This window comes from Panthera onca, chromosome F1, assembly GCF_046562875.1.
Source record: "Panthera onca isolate mPanOnc1 chromosome F1, mPanOnc1 haplotype 2, whole genome shotgun sequence".
Taxonomy (NCBI): domain Eukaryota; kingdom Metazoa; phylum Chordata; class Mammalia; order Carnivora; family Felidae; genus Panthera; species Panthera onca.
The window spans coordinates 17,585,606-17,598,328 of record NC_138355.1 but is presented as its reverse complement, the minus strand read 5'-3'; the positions used below and the strand labels follow the sequence as shown (position 1 = coordinate 17,598,328).

General features: G+C 46.2%; 1 protein-coding gene across 7 annotated transcripts in view; it reads right to left on the bottom strand.

Moving 5' to 3' along the window:
* CF1H1orf105 (chromosome F1 C1orf105 homolog) overlaps positions 1–12,723 on the bottom strand; it is a 59,018-nt gene that overhangs the window by 26,139 nt on the left and 20,156 nt on the right. For 3 of the 7 annotated variants that reach the window (XM_060643532.3, XM_060643529.3, XM_060643531.3), the window contains 2 exons: positions 11,916–12,003; positions 4,708–4,782 (listed from right to left, as the gene is read on the bottom strand). In XM_060643532.3, the coding sequence (XP_060499515.2) occupies positions 4,708–4,782; positions 11,916–11,960 (120 nt within the window). In that variant the 5' untranslated portion in view covers positions 11,961–12,003. Of the gene's footprint in view, positions 1–4,707; positions 4,783–9,449; positions 9,646–10,965; positions 11,670–11,915; positions 12,004–12,723 lie in introns of those variants that run through there. The other 4 variants (XM_060643528.3, XM_078441393.2, XM_060643534.2 and 1 more) reach the window with 3 other exon arrangements.

Sequence of the window (12,723 nt, the reverse complement as noted above, 5' to 3'; positions counted from 1 at the left end):
TCCTGATTAGCATGACCCCTTTTCGAAAGCCCCTAAATCCAGCTAGTACTACTGTATGCATGAGTGGGCTACAGGGGCTCCCCCATTTTGTCCCTGAGAAGAAGTGCGTCATGTGGTCAACTCCTATTCAGTCTTGAAAACCCTGCATGGTCTTCTTGGAAGACTTCCTGGATATCCACTTTCCATGCTCGGCCCACCGGGTCCATTTCTGTTTCTATTCATCATTTTATTGTCATTATTTGTTTGTCTGTTGGTTCCTTAAAGGCAAGGCTTATGTCTTATTCTTTTATTTACTTATTTTGCCTTCATAGCCTAAGCACCTGGCCCATGGTAAGCAATCAATATGTATTTGTTTCAATGAACTGAATTACATAGACTTTTGAAACCAGTTAATTTACATATGTTAGAGAATGCCTCTAACTTCCTACAGTATGTTCACCTTGACATCCTACTCTTGAAAGTGTGTATTAGAGAACAACGCAGATAACAGAAGGACTACAAAATAGATGTTTTAAGGGGAAGCTCAGCTGTTTGGAGCAGAGAAGTGGCAAGAGACAGTTTACATAAAAGTTAGGCGGATACCCCTGGTGACTCACAACCATAACTTTCAGTAGGCATTACTTCCACACTAAATAGTTGAGCTCCTGGTGTGGGGTACTCATGCAGGTATATTAGTAGTTTATACATGCCAGGTCCTGTTTAGGATTTTTCTGTTTTCGGTATTCATCCACTTTATGCTTTTATTTTTTTTAATATTTTTCTAGTGCTAATCTTTTTGTAAATCCAGACACCATAAAATTCACCATCTCAGCGTACAACTCAGTAGTTTTTAGTAGTGTCACAAAGTCGGACAACCATTGCCACTATCTACTTCCAGAAGATTTTCATCAGCCCAGAAACTCTGTCCTCATTAGCACTCATTCTTCAAGTCCTTGGCAACCATTACCCGTTTTCTATTTCTATAGATTTGCCAATGCTGGACATTTCATATAATGAAATTAATATAACACGTGGCCTTTACTGCCTGGTTTCTTGTACATAACAAAATGTTTTCAAGCTTTATCCAGGTTGTAGCATATAGAAGTACTTTCTTTTCATGGCTGAATAATATTCCATTGTATGGTTTGAATCACATTTTGTTTATGCATTTATCAGTTGATAGACCATTGAGGTATTTTCGTTTTTTGGCTATTATGAATAACGCTGCTATGAACATCCTTGTACAAGTTTGTGTATGGACATATGTTGTCAGTTCTCTTGTGTATATATCTAGGATGGAATTGGTGGGTCATATGGTGACTCTACAGTTTGAGGAATTGCCAAACTGTTTCCTAAAGCAGCTGCATTGTTTTACATTCCCGCCATGTGTGGGGGTCCCAGTTTCTCCATACCCTTGTCAACACTTGTTGTTGTCCACTTTTTTATTACAGCTGTTCTTGTGGATATAAAATAATATCTCATTATGGTTTTGATTGCATTTTCCTAAAGGCTAATGATGTTATGGATCTTTTCATGTGTTCATTGGCCATTTATATATCTTCTTTGGAGAAATGTTTTTTGAAATTTCTTGTCCAATTTGAAATCGGGATGTTTGTTTTTTATTGTTGAGTTGTAAATAGGGTTTTTTTGGGTATATTTTGGATTCATTTTTTTTCCCCCATTCTGTGCGTTGTGTTTTCATGTCCTTCATGGTGTTCTTTGCAGCAAAAAAGTTTTTAAGCTTGATGAAGTTGAATTTATGTATTTTTGTTGTTATTTGTGCTTTTGGTAACGTATCTAAGAAACCATTGCCTTATTCAAGGTCATGAAGATTTACCTGTTTTCCTCTAGAAGGTTTATGATCCAGCACTTACAATTAGGTCTTTGATCCATTTGTAGTTATTTTTTGTATATGATGTGAGGAAGGGCACAGCTTCACTGTTGTGCATGTGAATATAGAGTTGTCTAGGTACCATTTACATTAATTTATGTAAATGTAAATTACATTTATATTAAATTGTCTTGACACCTTTGTTAAAAATTAGCTGTTTGGGACCTCTTATTCTAATTCTTCTGGAGACCCTGGATGTATGTAATTAAATTTGATTTTCTCCTGTTAATTTTTTTAACTGTTCAAAAATGTAAGGGTCTATTTCTGGACTCTCAATTCTGTCCCCATGATCTATATGTTTATCCTTAGGCCAGTACCACAAAGTCCTGATTACTGTAGCTTTATAGTAAGTTTTGAAATCAGGAAGTGTGAGTCCCGTAACTTTGTTCTTCTTTTTCAAGATTGTCTTAAGTATACTGCATCTATTGCATTTCCATATGAATTTTAATATCTGCTTGTCGGTTTCTTCAAAAAACTCATGAGATTTTGAGAACGGTTGTACTGAACGTGTAGACCAATTTGGGAGTATTGCCAGCTTAACAATGCCAAGCATTCCAATCTGTAATTATGGTTTTTTTTCCATTTGTTTAGGTCTTTTAAAATTTCTTTATATGATATTTTATAGCTTCTGATGTACAAGTCTTGCATTTATTTTGTTAAATCTATTCCTAAGTATTTTAATTTTGTGATGCTATTGTAAATGGAATTGTTTTCTTAATTTCATTTTTGAATTGTTCATTGCTAATATATAGAAATAGAATTGATTTTTGTATACTATCTTGTATCCTGTAACTCTGCTATACTCATGTATTAGTTTTAATTGTTTTTTGTGGGTCCCTTAGGACTTTATGTATATAAAATTATGTCATTTGCAAATATAGTTTTATGTCTTCCTTTCTAGTCTGGTTGCCTTTTATTTTTTTTTTTCTTGTCTTAACTGCCTTAACTGGAACATGCAATACACGTTAAACAGAAGTAGCAAGAGCGGACATCCTGGTCTTGTTCCTGATCTAAGGGGAAACTACCCAGTCTTTCTTCATGGAGTATGACGTTAGCTGTGGGTGTTCCAGAGATGCACTTTATCAGGTCAAGGAAGTTGCTTCTATTTCTAGGACTCTTTCTCTATCTACCCCAGCATCTATGTCCAACCCCCTCCTGAGAAAGGAGGGTGGGGGTCTCAGTGACTCCAGCAGCTATGCAGTACTCCCAACCCCAGGAGGAGCTTGAGGCTCTATTGCACATAGTGAAGCAGGGATATTTCATGCTCATTTCTAACTTTCTATAGTTTCCTACCAGATGTGTGTGCACTGGTTCTGACTTTCGTGTTTGAGGTCCTTCTTTTGGGGATCTGCAGCAAATGGTAAAACCACAGCGTGTGGTTCTACTCCAGTCAGGTCCGGGCAAGGGCAAAGGTCAAAGAGGTCTTGAGAAAGAGAACTGTGCCGAAGTCCCAAGTGAGCCAGCTGGCCAAGCCGGCTGGGGCCCCAGGGTCAATGCATTCTAAATGTGGACACAGTGATTCCAGGAATAAGACCAGGAGAAGTCCCAATCCCAGTCTCCCAGATTCTGGTGGTGCTAACATTGAACACTGTGATCCTCATGAAGTAGAACATGAACACAGATTGTAACATTCAGATACACTTCTGTTGGTAGCTCAGTTACATTTCCGAATCCCACACAAAAATTTCAGGAAACTGCCGTCTCTTTCATATCCCAGTAGTCAAAGCACTTTCGCCATTAACATGTCGAAGGAGCCTGTCACCTGTCACCTGTTTGTCTTCCACTCCTGGCCCTTCCTCTTGTTGCACATCAGCCCAGAGTCAAAGGAGAATCATCGGATATCAGAATTGTAGAGACCCTGCTCAACTCCTACCCTAAACCTAATCATTTAGTGAAATTAACCTTTGACCCAAGCCGGAATGGCCCTAACCCTAACTCTTAAACCGACCCAAGTCCTAACTCTGACCTGTATGGCATCCGTGCGGACACGGTGCGGACACAGGCCTCTTTCTGCGGCAACTCTGACAGATGGTAGGGCTTTGTCCTTGTGTCCTCCCTTTCCCCTTGCTGTCCTCTTTCTTTTCTTTTTAATTAAAAAGATTTTTTAAGTTTATTTTTGTTGGGGGGGGAGGGGCAGAGAGAGAGGGAGAGGGAGAATCCCAAGCAGGATCCGCACTGTCAGCGCGTAGCCTGACTCAGGCCTGGAACTCACGCACCATGAGATCATGACCTGAGCCGAAATCAAGAGTCAGATGCTTAATGGACTGAGCCACCCAGGCGCCCCTCCTCTTTCTTTTCTTAATACTCCTTCATTCCCCACCATTCTGCATCCCCAGTTACAGACACCTCCCACTAGCTAGAAAGTACTATAGAATCTCTCCTTAGCCTTTATGCTGAGGTGCTGGTTGAACTGATAGACCCAAAGATTAAACTGCTTGTTTCATGACTGTAATGGTAGAGGCAGATTGTGTATGTGTGTGTGTTGTGTTGTGTTATGTTGTGTTGTGTTGGGGAAATTTGAGGGGGGAGAAGTTCCATAATCTCCTGAACCACTATAGGTGTGAGGTTACCTTAGGATCTCAAAGTAAAGTGACTCATCTCATCTCTTTCCCTCTGACTCATCTGCCTTAATTTATCTTTTGGTTTGTTGAAAATGGGGAGGGTTTATCATATCGTGTCAGGTAATAGTGCCCCCAGGGCCAACAGGTACTTACTTGCAGCCCTTATCAAGGTCTTCCCTGCAGAAAGCATGGTCTCGCATCACTGGGCTCTGGTGGGGAAGGGGTATTGCTGTGCCCTGGGATGCCCCAGCTCCTTCTGTCATCCCACTGACCTACCATTTTTATTTCTTGACATGTGGAGCATAGCTGCTTGCTTCTGATCAGCATGGGGTTACTCTTGTCCCTCCCGGCCTGAGGAGAGAGAGAAACAGAGAGAGGTAAGGAAATGGTGGGGGTATCTGGGGCAGCAAAGAAGGGGAAAGGGGTGGAGGAGTAAGAGAGGTAACAGTTATTCCTTCCATAAAACAGAGAGGGAGTCTCTGGTCTCAGCCCCATCCCAGGTGGACACGGAGTCCAGGCTTGGCTGCAGCTGGTAGGTTCAGAAAGAGTTGAGGCAGGGGGATGAGCCACAGACTAGTCAGTGACCTCAGGACCCCTGCATACAGTAGTACAGGCACAGCTTTCCCTTTTTCACTCACACTGACCTCAGAGTCACGAGGCAGGTTCATAGAACGTGTATAATATGGGGGAGAGGGGTCACAGGGACAAACAGAAAATGACTATGAATTAACACCCTTTCCTGTCATTTGATTGTCTGTTGACCTGTTAGTACGTGTGTGTACACCGTGCCCTGACCCCTTCCTGCTGCCGGGAGGGATAGGAAATGGGAAGAGGAGGAATACAACTATGCAGCATAGGGGGGTACCTGGGGTGCGCTCCTAAGACCCTCAGTGGACTGGTCCACAAGTGGCTTCGTCCTCTGAGAGACATAAAGCGTTTGGACAAGGCATTATTACTGAAGGTTTGAGGACTGAAAACTAGGGACAAAGTTGGATTCTTTTGACAAATATTTAAAATACATTTCATTTTTATAGGCCATTTAAAAAGAATCAACTGAGTATTACAATGTTGTGGGTTGGTATGTTAAAGCATGAGTGTGAACAACTCGACTCATTCATTCAACAACAGACATTTATTGTGAGGCCACCCTGTGGAGGGTGCTGGGCTGGGGCCACAAAGATGAATAAGACATTTTCTGGCCCTAAGGAAGGCCAGGGAAAAATACAAATTCATTCATTTGTCCATTCATTAGGTACCGGGGTCCCTGAAGCAAATAACACGCAGCTTCTGACCTCAAGGGGCTTACCACTCGGCAGACTGTGTTCGAGGAAGCACACGGTGTGGAGGGTGTGGTGACAAATATGTTGAGGCCACAGTGAAACTGAAAAAAGCCATAGAGCTCACCTGGATGGGGGTGGGGTGGGGCATAGAGGGAATGGCTGAGACGGGCTAAAGGAGCAGGCAATTCTGGGGTAGGTGTTGGTGGGTGAACAAGGTGTGGGGAGGGCATTCCAACCCAGGAAACGCCACAACAGCAGGGAAGAAGGACCCATCAGATTGGTTCGGGGAACTGAGGCTAGCTGAGAGTGGACTGTTGTCTGGTATGGGGAGTGGGGAGTGAGAGAGGCCAGAGACACAGAGACTTCTGGGCTTCTGGCAGATTCCACCTTCTGCCAGATCTTCCCTGAGACCCTGGGGGTGGTACCTCTGGGGGCTCCTCCTTCCCTCCCTCCCATCTGTGAGTTCTGAGACTAAGACGCATCTCTGAAGCTGTGATCCAAGGTTGGACGCACTAGATATCACAGAAGCAGTGATGATACTCCTGGGCCTTCAGAAAAGAGACCATGTCCCACAGCAGGAATGGGGAAAGGCTTCAAGAAGTGGCATTTGCACTTAAAGGGTTAGGGAAGTATGCACAGGTGGGCATGGGAAAGGGAGAATCCTTGGGCAGGTTTGTTTTTGGTGGCGTTATAAGCAGACTCTTGTCTTTCCCACAGGACATTCCTTCCCCTTTTCCAGACTTCTGGCTTCTACATTAGAGTTCATCGCAAATCAAGCAACAAACATATTTGAGAGATCTCAAAGGTGCATAGCAGGGTCTTGCCAGGTTAATGACGACTGCAGATGTGACTGCAGAGTTCCATAACCATGATGACTGTCATCCCCTAGAATCTGAAGACAAAATGGTTTATATATTGTCCTGCCCAGCCTTGTTAGCTCCTCATCCATTAAGACATAGCTTCGGTGTTACTTTCTCAGAAAGTCTTTCTCCTGACCCTCTTACCATTTTGCATACCCTAATCTGAGTTGGGTGCCTGCCTTTCTGATTCCATCACAGACTTGATATAGCTTTTTTTTTTTTTAATGTTTTTAAATTTATTTTGAGAGAGAGAATCCCAAGAAGGCTCCATACTGTCAGTGCAGAGCCTGACGTGGGATTTGATCTCACAAACCGTAAGATCATGACCTGAGCCGAAATTAAGAGTTGGACACTCAACTGACTGAGCCACCCATGCACTCCGAGTTGGGTGCATATTTGCTTTTTGTTGCATTTTGTACTGTTAGTCTTTCTTTCTTTCTTTCTTTCTTTCTTTCTTCTGCTTCTTCTTCTTTTTTTAAATAGGCTTATTTCCTCCACCAGACTGAGAGTTCTTGAAAAGCAAAAACATGTGTCAAAGATCTTTGCATCCCTAGAGCCCATCACAGAATCTGGCACACAGTAGGCATTCAACACAGGATGGCTGAATGGATGAATCACTGTAAGCGTTTTAAAGTATCACCTATACATACACACATGTGTGTACAAGGAAGTCGATGCAAACAATTTGGGATTCCATGCCCTGTAGGCCCCAGCTTCCTCCTTCCTGCCGTGCTTTCCTTCCTAGCCCTGGAAACTTCTGTAGCATCTGCTTCTCACTCTTGGTCTCCTTAAGGCCAGCTCAGCAGCAGTAGCAGGACTGGAGAGTGAATTGTCTGGTGGTTCGGAGCACAAGCCCCTGGTTATGTCATCTGTGGAGTCAGAGCTACCAAGAAAAGCAGCTCTGAAATGTTAATGGGGTTCTCATTTTCCAGGCAGCTGCCCCAGGATAGCAGATGGAAGCTGTGATGAGAAAGTGAGAGAAACCTTCTGTAGCCCGGCTGAGGAATGAAGCACCCTTGGGCTGGGGCCCAGAAGCCCCGCTTCCCATTTCACAACCGGACACATCCTGATATTGGAGGTTAATATCTGGTGAGTTTCCTAAGCTCTGGCTCATCCCCCAAGTCCTTGGCCTCCTTGAATCTTTGATAAAGAAACAGAAAAGTATGTTTCCCTTCCTCTCCCTCTCTCCACCTCTCTCTCTCTCTCCCTCTCTCTGTGTGTGTCTCACACACACACACACACACACACACACACACACACACACACGTACCTCTCCACATAACAAAAACCAAAAATGTAAGCACCCGATGGTCATTTTAGAAACAGCTATCAGAAGCATGTCTGAGGAGCACTGACAAATTTGCCTCCAACCTTCCTGCCTTTTGACACCTCTGTTCCTTTTCTCCTTTCTGCTCTTGCCTTAAATGAGAGACACCTCATTGGTCACCTCTAGTTCAACTCTTTCAATGGATGCAGTGAGGAAATTGTGGTCCAGAAGGGTTAAGAGACTTGTCAGCCCATGTATTTAGTTTCAGTAAGTCAGAATTTCCTTAGATAAAGGGTCAAATGAAGACCATCTTTCCTCAGGGACAAAGTGGACTCTTAGGACCCATATGAAGGCGTAATGATTCCTACATCTCTTTGAAAAAGGTGGTGATCAGAGAGGTATTTTCAATATTAAAAAAAACCCTATGATAATTACACATTTTCCTGCTATCTGATAACAGCCATCTCAATTAGAGAATAAAGCTGAATATGGTTTTAAAAATTTTTTTTAAATGTTTATTTATTTTTGACAGAGAGAGAGACAGAGCATGAGCGGGAGAGGGTCAGAGAGAGAGGGAGACAAAGAATCCGAAGCAGGCTCCAGGCTCTGAGCTGTCAGCACAGAGCCCGACACGGGGCTCGAACTCACGGACTGCGAGATCATGACCTGAGCCGAAGTCGGACGCTCAACTGACTGAGCCACCCAGGCGCCCCCAAAATAAAGCTGAATATGGTTTTTAAAACACTCATATGGTTGACTAGGAAACATTTCAAACATACATGAAATATTGTCAACAACTGTGCACCTACTGTCCAGACTTACTAATTTTGGGTTTTATTTCAGGTCAGTGGTGTCATTTTTAAAATCATTTTTTGTTGTTACATGTGCTTGATCAATATAAAGAGGAAAAGGACCTAGGAGTATGCAAAGTAGTTTCCGTGGTGATCACAAGCTTTCAAAATTTAAGATTCAGTGAGAAAGAAACACTCAAACGAGTCCTTGGTGGTAGGAAAACCGTAAGTTGCCCTCCTATACATTCTCCCAGCTGAGTCTCTGCTGCTACAGTGTCTTTAACGGGGGCTTTTTGTCACAGGTCCGCTAAAAGCAAAAGAGGTACTGCTCTTGTCTGGACTCAGACTCATTAGGCTAGAACAGCAAACCCAGATCAAAGAGAGGAGACAGGGAGTGGGGGGCAGGCGCGGAGAGACTGGGGTGGCATTTTCTGCTCCATTGGTAACCAAGAACTTGAGCTCGGTGACACCCAGCCCAGCAAGTAGGCCAAGGGGTCCCAGGGGGACCCCAGCTGGAGTCCCCAGATGGCCCGATCCGTCTGCTCTGCCTTGCAGGGAGCTCTGAGCAAGGACCTCTCGGCCTCGGTTGTCCAGCTACTGGAATACCCTTGGCTGCCCACGGCACCTGGAGAAGTCACGAGTGGATGCCTGCAAATGGCAGGTGAAAGTCGTGCCTTGTAAAGACCCCGCTCCAAGGAGGATGTTTACATGGGGCCGTGTGGAGGCTGCTTTCTTTGTGTTCATTTTCTACTTTTCTTCTTTATTAGCTCTGCCTCTCCTCTTGTGGTTCCTTTTTCTGGTATTTTGTCCCCCTCCCTACCTCTGTTTCTGTTTTGCTGTTTGTCTTCCTCTTCCCGGGTCTTTCAGTCTCTGAGCCTCTGTTTCCTTTCTGTCTCTCTTTAGTGAGAACTGCTCCAGACACACAGACCACGGCATCTGCTCCAGGACTGCCCCTGGGCAGGGCAGGAGGGCCACTTGGAGTGTGGATGTTCAGGGTTCTGCCCTTTGACCTGTGACTGGAAGAGGAAGGGAGCCAGTTGGCAGGACCTTTGCACCTGTGCCCAGAGGCCAGGGCCCCTAGCTGGCTGTAAGGCCAACGCAGCCTCCTGGCGGGTCCCTGATTTAGAGGATAAAAGAAGCCGTAGAGTGTCCACAGGGCATTCCACTCCCACCAGATACGTTCTTTCCAGAAAGGAGCAGCTGCGGGCTGAGCCCGGGTTCACCTCACAGGGAACACGTGCTGGCCCCTCCCCCTCCCCCCCCCCCCCCCCCGGGGTGGTGGCCAACTCTGTACAATCCTGCGCACACAGACCTCGTTGAAATAATTTTTATCTTCCTTTAGCCTCCCCGTCTATTTTAGGTACTTTCCCGCGTTTGGCTCTCTCTGTTCAACACAGCACAAGACATTCAGGTTTTGCCACTTCTTTGGGTCTTCATTTCCTTGCGAGGTCTCCTGTTTTCACGTAAAACGTATATTAAATAGATTTATATGTTTTTCTCCTATCAACTTAACTCTCAGGCGCAGCCAAAACCCCTAAGACGGCAAAAGGTCCAATTTGTCTTCCCTACACCTACTTGCCTTTGTAATCCGTAGGGGCAACTGGCAACTGTGTTTCACACGCAGACACAGGAGGAGAGCGGGAGCAGCGGGGGCGTTTTGCTTTCACCGCAGGAGTGATGGATTTGTGATCCCCCAGGGCTGCCTGAGACCGGCCTTCTTGGCTCAGCCTGCTCTTGCCTGCCTCCTAGTGGCCACTTCTGAGTACTGCAGGCACGAATTCTAAGCCCTGCAGAAGATTGGCCTCCCACCTGCCCCGGTCGTTATCAACGCCTTCCTCTCCCGCCTTTCCCGGCCAGCGGGTCTGGGGCTTAGAGTCTTAAAGCCTCGGAAGAGGCTCAGAGCAAACGAGGGATGAGGAGGCGCTCGGTGGCCGGAGAAAGGCTGTCTACATGAGAGGTTCAAAGAGACAGTGACTGGAAGGCTTTTTGCCGGTTCTGCAGCAATTGTCAGGTGGATCCTGTCCCCGCTCAGAACCCCCGGCGCATGTCATGGGGTCACTCGTACCTACATGCCTGTCCAGCGTATTGGGGGATTAGTGCCGTGACTCTCAAGCACAGCCCTGTCCCTGTCGGTCCCGCGCCGAAAACCTGCAACGTCTCCTCGCTGCTCCTCGCCCTGGGCCCCGCTGCCCTCTCGCTGGACCCACCCGTCTGCTTGGTTCCCTTCCCTGCAAGCCCGCCGCTGCGGCCTGATTCCTTGACGTTTACAAGCCCTTCCTGCACGCTCAGGCCCCGCGTCTTTGCTCCCCGGGCGCTTCCCTCCACTGTGGAAGTACCCTCCAGATCGCATGCGGACGCCACTTCCTCTGGAACCACTCCCTGGCGCTGTCGGCTCACCCCTCCTTTCCCTCCCACAGCCTCGCCTCTCGGGGACTTCGCCCGCCTCTGCTGGCGGCCGTGCACCTGTGCCGTCCACGCACCGTTCGCGGAGGCCGTATCTGACTCACTCCTCTCCCTATCTGCGCTCAACCATAGAAGAAGGGCTCCGTAAGCGGCTGTCTACCTCTTGACACGAGGGCCGACCCAATGGTGGCTCGCAGAGCGGAGCTGTCACCACGGTGGGCGTCACCACGAGTGGGGCACTGTGCCAAGTGCTCAGGAATCCCGCCCTGGCACGCTAGCAGCCGCCCCGTGGGTACGTGTACTTTTCAGCTGAGAAACTGTTGGGACGCCAGGGGAGCTCTCTCCCTGGGTCTCAGGGCGCCGCGGACTTCACCCGCATCTTTAAGATAGGAACCCTCTGGGCGGTGGCATATAGGAGTGTCGCCTGGCAGCCGGTCATAGTTGATTTCTGTGAGGTGGAGGGGACATGAGGACAATATGAAAGTTCACGGGTGTAGGTTGTTGTAGGTGGGACACATGAGGGATCCAGGGCGGTGATGGGACAGTGTCAGAGGCTCCAGACACTGGGACTGGCTCTGGACACCAGCTGAGAAGTCCTGAAGGCGTTGGGGCATATTTCCCAATAGGATTTGCCCCGCCCCCCCGTCCCCCCCCCCCCCCCCGCCGCTTTTTGATGATTGTAACCTTTATTCTCAGTGCTGGTTCACTTAAGGTGGGGCGAGTGGGTGGTGCTTATTTGTTTCATTCGGCGAATATCTATGGGACAGTGATGACATTCCAGGCTTACGATCTGCTAAGGACACAGGAAATGCCTTTACATTTACATTCTATGTCATCCTAGAGCCACTAACGGTTTCTTTTCAATTAAAAAAAAATTGAGTACCTTAGATAAGACATCTGGAACTTGAAACAAAATAGGCAAATGCATATCCTTCTTAGATGAAACCAGAAATGCAGAGGCGTGAGGAGACCTGAAGTAATCAAAACAAGAGCTAGTTAGATCATAGTCTCTGGTTTGAAGAGTCAAGCTGTTGGTTGTTTCAGAGATGCCGGGGTCCAAATGAGCAGCCCAAAATGTGCCACTTTGGCCCGTAGATTATTTTGAGCTGATAACAGTCAAGGCCCAAAAGACTCAGGAAGAAACTTTGACTTTCCCCCTAAGCGCCTAAAAGAGTTTAGATAGAGACCCTGCTCCAGGAAGAGCACAGTCACCATAGATACCTACAGTATAATATGAACTAAGGGAGGCAGACAGGCAGGAACTTGGCAAAGTCTGTTAAAATTCGTCTCCGTGTCTCATGGTTTCTGGACGGCCCCTCAAACATTTGTTTACTAAACATTTACTCTTTCCATTCTTCCTATGAATTGTCTTCCTTCCCTTTGAAATCCCCAACCCCTGCCTCCTTCTCCTTGGTTCAGGATGACATATATACCTCATTTGGCGTGACTGTCTTTGGAACCTCATGTGGGTTCCTGAATGTAAAAAATTAAGTTTGATTTTCTCTTGTTAATATGTCTTATGTCAATTGGAGTCTCAGACCAGCCAGAAGAAACTTGAAGAATAAAGGACACTTTTTTCCTTTCCAACTGAGATAAACCAAGGGACTCCCTGAGAAGTTGTTTTCCATCCCAGTCCTAAAGGGTGCAGGCCAGTTGGCAGCTTTTAAAAGATGGCTTTGCCCTTTTAAGTC